The sequence below is a fragment of the Haliotis rubra genome, unplaced genomic scaffold (assembly GCF_003918875.1).
Source record: "Haliotis rubra isolate DU_JTF1 unplaced genomic scaffold, ASM391887v1 Scf366, whole genome shotgun sequence".
NCBI classification, from domain to species: domain Eukaryota; kingdom Metazoa; phylum Mollusca; class Gastropoda; order Lepetellida; family Haliotidae; genus Haliotis; species Haliotis rubra.
In genome coordinates, this window is record NW_025767042.1 from 61,907 (window position 1) to 67,906 (window position 6,000).

A 6,000-nucleotide genomic window follows, 5' to 3' on the forward strand; every position below is an offset into this window, starting at 1 on the left:
AATATGAAATAACCCGACATCGGGCGTTAATAAACAGTGGAAAACGTCCACATTCAGCTAAAATAACCTTGTTCGCAGTTCTGTAGCCAACACGCAACAAGAACTTACAGAACTTTGAATGTACCTTTTCAATATTCTTGTTTATGTTAATGCCCCATATTTCAGAGCCGTACAACAAAATTGGTTGAATTTTTCCATCAAACAGTTTAAATGATGCATGGATCGGTAATTCTTTATATTTGCATATGAATTTCTTTATGACATGTAGGGCTCGTTCAGCTTGCATAGATAATGTTTCACAGGCTCTGGAGAATATATTTCTACACGAAAATATTATACCTAAATATTTGTAATATGACACCACCTCCAATTTTTGGCCATTAAGGAACCATTTTTCACTTTTAGAGATTTTACCCCATTTTTAAAAACCATTACTTTAGTTTTACTAATATTTATCTGAAGACCCCATTTCAAACAATATTCATTTAGAGTATCTATCTTGCATTGTAACTGGACAACAGAATCGGCAAGAATCACGACATCATCTGCAAATAGCATTATTGCAAGATCTCTGATATGTTCGTTAATAAATACACCTCTCGTATCATTTAATAACATTTCCTTAACAAGTTCTTCAACATATAACAGGAAAAGTACAGGTGATAGAATGCAACCTTGCCTCACTCCGGCATATGTATCAAATATATCACTCATTTGAAATTTACTGGTTCTAACAGATGCTCTCACATTGGTGTACATATTACGTAAAAGACGTTGGAGTTTGCCATGTATACCTGACTGTAGTAGTACATATAACAGTTTTGACCTATTAACGGAATCAAACGCTTTCTTAAAATCTACGAAAAGACAATAAAACTTCCCCCCTTTCTTCCGCAGATATTTATGGATAATACTGTTGAGAGTAAATATATGGTCCGTAGTTGAATACTCTTCTCGAAATCCCGCTTGGCACTCAGATAAAAGTTCACGAGTGGAAATCCAAGCCTTAATGCGATTATCTAATATAGTGGTAAATATTTTGTTTAGTGTATTCAATAATGCAATACCTCTATAATTGTTTGGATCACCCCTTTCACCCGACTTATGCAGAGGTACAATTAATCCTACATTCCAGGAATCTGGAAAAACGCCGCTGTCTAGAACTCGATTAAATAGACTATTCATAAAAGGAAGCAATAAAGAAATACATTCTTTAAAAAACTTCAACTTGAATACCATCTACCCCGGGTGATTTTCCACATTTCAGACTTTTTACTGCACACAATATCTCGTTATCAGTTATACGATTACCAAGGTATTCATCAGAAGTAATACAATCCTCACAGTCATTAAAGTTGTGATTACTTATATAGCTAAGAACATGTTCCCCAAAGGAATTATCAATGTTGTTCGTATCTCCAGCGAGCAGATTTTTGAAATAGTTAAACCATTCGTCAACTGATATATTTTCAGATATATTTTCCCTACAAAAACAATATTTCTTTATAGATTTCCAGAAATGTCGACAGTCTTGTTTCTTTGCAGCATCAACAATTTCGTTTAAAATGCTTTTTTCATAATCTGATTTCTTTCTATCACAAAGTGTTTTAAAATCCTTCTTTGCCCTTAGATAATGTTTACAATGCAGTGAGTTATTTGATTTTCTGAATCTATTTAGTAAAACATACTTATGTCTTTTTAGCCTGTTCGCATTCACGGTCGAACCACCTGGGCTGTACACGTGTGTGCTGTGGGCGAGCGCGTGAGCGTGAGTGTGCACGTGTTCTCGTGGGTCGGTGTGTTTGTTCCCTGGGTGCATGCATGGCTCTACGGATAAAGTCATTCAGCGATGTAATAGCACCTTCAACACTGTCATGTAATACATCATGAAATATTATGCTGAATTCATTAATATTATCTGAAATGTATTGAATAAACTCACCCTTACGGCTAGCGTCCCACAGCTCTGTCTCAATGTTGTGTACCTCTGCACGCGCATGCTCGGAGTGATTGCTGTCACGTGTCATGTCATGTGATGTTTTCATATCTACTATTACAGGCAAGTGGTCCGATTCGGATTGCGCTAGAATATCAAAGTTCTCGAAATATCTATATAAACATGAGGAAACCAAACAATAATCCACAACACTGTTTCCTTGGTGTCCAATGAATGTAAATTCTCCATTTTTATCGTTCCCGTTTCTACCATTTAAAACATGTATGTTAAAATTGCGGCATATATCAAGGAGTTTTAATCCCTCTGAATTGACTATTTTATCTTTGGATGATCTAGGAATGTTAAATGGATCACTCTCATAGTCTATATCTTCAATTGGTAAATACTCAGTGGAGTCATGTTCTATATAACACTGTTTGTCGCCTATACGGGCATTAAAATCTCCAAATAAAACAAGCGATGCATCGGGATGTTCTCGGGTTAAAGTATATAGTCTACTCTCAAGGAGTCCGATTCCTGAAAGTCCTACATCAACGGAGTTCTGTGTATCAGTCACATATACGAACCCAAATATCGTGGGTTTATTGGCGAGGTCGTTCATAATGTCGCTTCTGAAAAATATACAGTCTGACCACTCGCCGTGTATACGGGTGAATCTTGATGCGATGGACTGTCTCACATACACAGCGATACCGCCACTGAATCGTCCGACAGAGTGGATGCGTTCTCGCACACACTGGTAGGAGATATATCCTGGAAACAGAGTAGCAAAATCTACTGGGTTCTTTGCCCACGTCTCCACGAAAGCGATGACATTAAATTGTTGACATAACCCTGTGAGGTTAGCCAATTGACTTAATTTAGAATTAAGGCCATTTACGTTCCAACATAGAAATGTATTATAATTACTTTTTTCACCGTTGTTATCGTTATCATTGCCATTAATTGTTGATATTGTCTTATTGAGTTTTCCATCTATAATGAAATGTGTACTTAGCTTCGTACGGGCTGCTGATGCCCGGCCTCGGCCACCTCGCTAACTATGCTGTGAGTTGTCCAAAGAGTCTCGTCGTCTGCTATACTGGCCCGGCGACTCTCGTCGCGTGCCAGACCGGTCCCGTGCCCTAGAGGGAGTGGGTGAAGCACGGCTCGCTGGGGGGATCCGCCGTCTTCCCACCTCACGCAATGAGTCCTTATCCCAGTCATATGTGTAGACCGTGTTATTAACCACGAGTTTGTCATAAGATATATAACAATCTTCCCCCTTTTCTCTGTATGTTTGCAGAAGCTTCCCCAGTTGTCTCCGTGTGTTCCTTACGGCCTGGGTGAAGTCGGGGGATACCCGAACCTCTCTGTTACCACTAAGTTTTTCCTTGGCTATTTTACTGACATATTCTCTATCTTTAAAAGCAGAGAATTTCACAATTATGGGCCGTGGGTGTCTCTTGGTGGGTAGGCGGTGAGCACGTTCAATGGGTATACAATCAGCACGGCTTGACTCTACTTCAAGTTTAGTTTTCAGAAAGTCTCTCACCTTTTCTTCAGAGTCATTCGAGTTTTCCTTTCCCCCATCATCTGGTATACCGAAGAAAAGCAGATTTTCTCTCCTCGACTGGGATTCGAGCTGCTCTACCTTCTGTGATTGCGCCGCGTTTGCGTCTGTGAGTTTGTCCATCTCTCGCCACATGTCGCTCTGCTCGTCACGGATTGTTTGTAATGATGTTTCGAAATTAGTAAACCTCGTGTTCAAGGATTTTAATTGCTCTTCTATACCTCGTAGAATATCTCCATGGTCGCTGTTACCTTGCACACCTGTGTGTCTCACACCTGAAGCGGACACAGCCAGCTGACTCTGACGCGTGGTCCTCGGGCCCGGGTTACGTTCCACATTACCACTCAGTAAGAGAAGAAGTGCCGCAATTAACAAAATGTGCAGTTGTCGAGATAATAAACCCCCACATAGTTTGATACCATGTATTAACTCACGTTTAGTCCCTTTGGGCTGTGTGAAACACCCAATACGCGCACGCCACACGTCAATATTTATCCCCATGTTGTACAGCACGTCTTGTCGTCGCCATTACAGGTGGCGCTCCCCATAACAGATACCCCTAATACACATAACAGATACCCCTAATACACATAACAGATAACCATCATACAAACAACAGATTCCCCTCATACACATAACAGATACCCCTGATACACATAACAGATACCCCTGATACACACAACAGATAACCCTCATACACATAACAGACAACCCTCATACACATAACAGATAACCCTCATACACATAACAGACAACCCTCATACACATAACAGATAACCCTGATACTCATAACAGATAACCCCCATGCACATAACAGACAACCATCATACCCATAACAGATAAACCTCATACACACAACAGATAACCCCCATACACACAACAGAAAAACCCCATACACATAACAGACACCCCTTACACATTACAGATAACCCTCTTACACGTAACAGATACCCCTTACACATAACAGATAACCCTCTTACACGTAACAGATACCCCCTTACACATAACAGAGAACACTCACACATTACAGATAACCCTCATACACATAACAGACACCCCTTACACATAACAGATAACCCTCATACACATAACAGACACCCCTTACACATAACAGATAACCCTCTTACACATAACAGATAGCCCCTTACACATAACAGAGAACACTCACAAACGTAACCGATAACCCTCATACACATAACAGATAACCCTGATACACATAACAGATACCCTCATACATATAACAGATAACCCTCATACACATAACAGATAACCCTGATACACATAACAGATACCCTCATACACATAACAGATAACCCTCATACACATAACAGATAGCCCTGATACACATAACAGATACCCTCATAAACATAACAGATAACCCTCATACACATAACAGATAACCTCATACACATAACAGATAACCCCCATACACATAACAGATAACCCCCATACACATAACAGATAACCCTCACACACATAACAGATAACCCTCGTACACATAAACGGAGGCTGCACCGACATGTTCAACATTTTTTTAGTTTCGCGTCATATGCCCAACCTGTTCATTCAGCATTTGTCTAGTTTAAAAGAAGTTTAGATTGGATTCACTAACAGTGAACAAACACATGCGGTAAAGCTGATTTAAAAAAAAAAATAAATAAATTATTTTCATATATTACCAGTTTCAGGATGACTGTTTCTCACTACCAAGCAAAAGCAAGCAATATAATTCCGTCACTATTTATCGAACCGTTGACGTAAATAAAAATTATCAGTATACTACCAAACGATTGAAATATCCTAATGATTCAGTACCCCTTAAAAGCATCAGTTTCATCGTGACATAGGTGAGGTGAAATAGGGTTTAACGTCGTACGTAAGAATATTTCGCTCATATGACGACGTGCACGCATGTGTATGTGTGGCTGCTTGTACTAGCCCAGACTTAAGCTGGTTTTATAGTGCTTGCTCACTGAGATACCATACTGCAGTTATATATACTGACTGCGAGCCGACCAGTCCTTGTTGTGCCCGTTAATGCCGAGCACCAGGCAGGTACCAATAAGTGCCATATTTTAACGTTGCTGGAATATTTCGAAAAGCGGCGTAATACCATACTCACCCACTCACTCACTATTTCATAGTGATTCATAAACACATGCTTTGTCATCGTATCGCATGGTGACAATCACTGATTGTGTAGTAGACTCAATTGTGTACAAACAACATCGTTCTGCAGAAACACATAATACTCGTCAGATAGTCAGAATGGTACAATCGACTCTGCTTTGAGCAGAGATATCTTATGGATGTGGATAAGGAATCTGTCGTATCTGTTTATAATCCAACTAACCTGTAACGATCCGGGTTAGAATTGATCATCAGTAACCCATGCTTGTCGTAAGAGGCGACTAACAGGATCGGGTGGTCAGGCTTGCTGGCTTGGTTGCCACATGACATCGGTTCCCAATTGCGTAGATCGATGCTCATG

General features: G+C 39.9%; 1 protein-coding gene across 1 annotated transcript in view; it reads right to left on the bottom strand.

Moving 5' to 3' along the window:
* Positions 1-4,046, bottom strand: part of LOC124285699 — a 32,321-nt gene extending 28,275 nt beyond the window's left edge. Inside the window, exons 1-2 of the mRNA XM_046721977.1 lie at positions 2,524-4,046; positions 1,943-2,013 (exon numbers count right to left, since the gene is read on the bottom strand). Of these exons, the coding sequence (XP_046577933.1) occupies positions 2,994-4,010 (1,017 nt within the window). The 5' untranslated portion in view covers positions 4,011-4,046 and the 3' untranslated portion in view covers positions 1,943-2,013; positions 2,524-2,993. The remainder of the gene's footprint in view (positions 1-1,942; positions 2,014-2,523) is intronic.
* Positions 4,047-6,000: the final 1,954 nt, after the last annotated feature.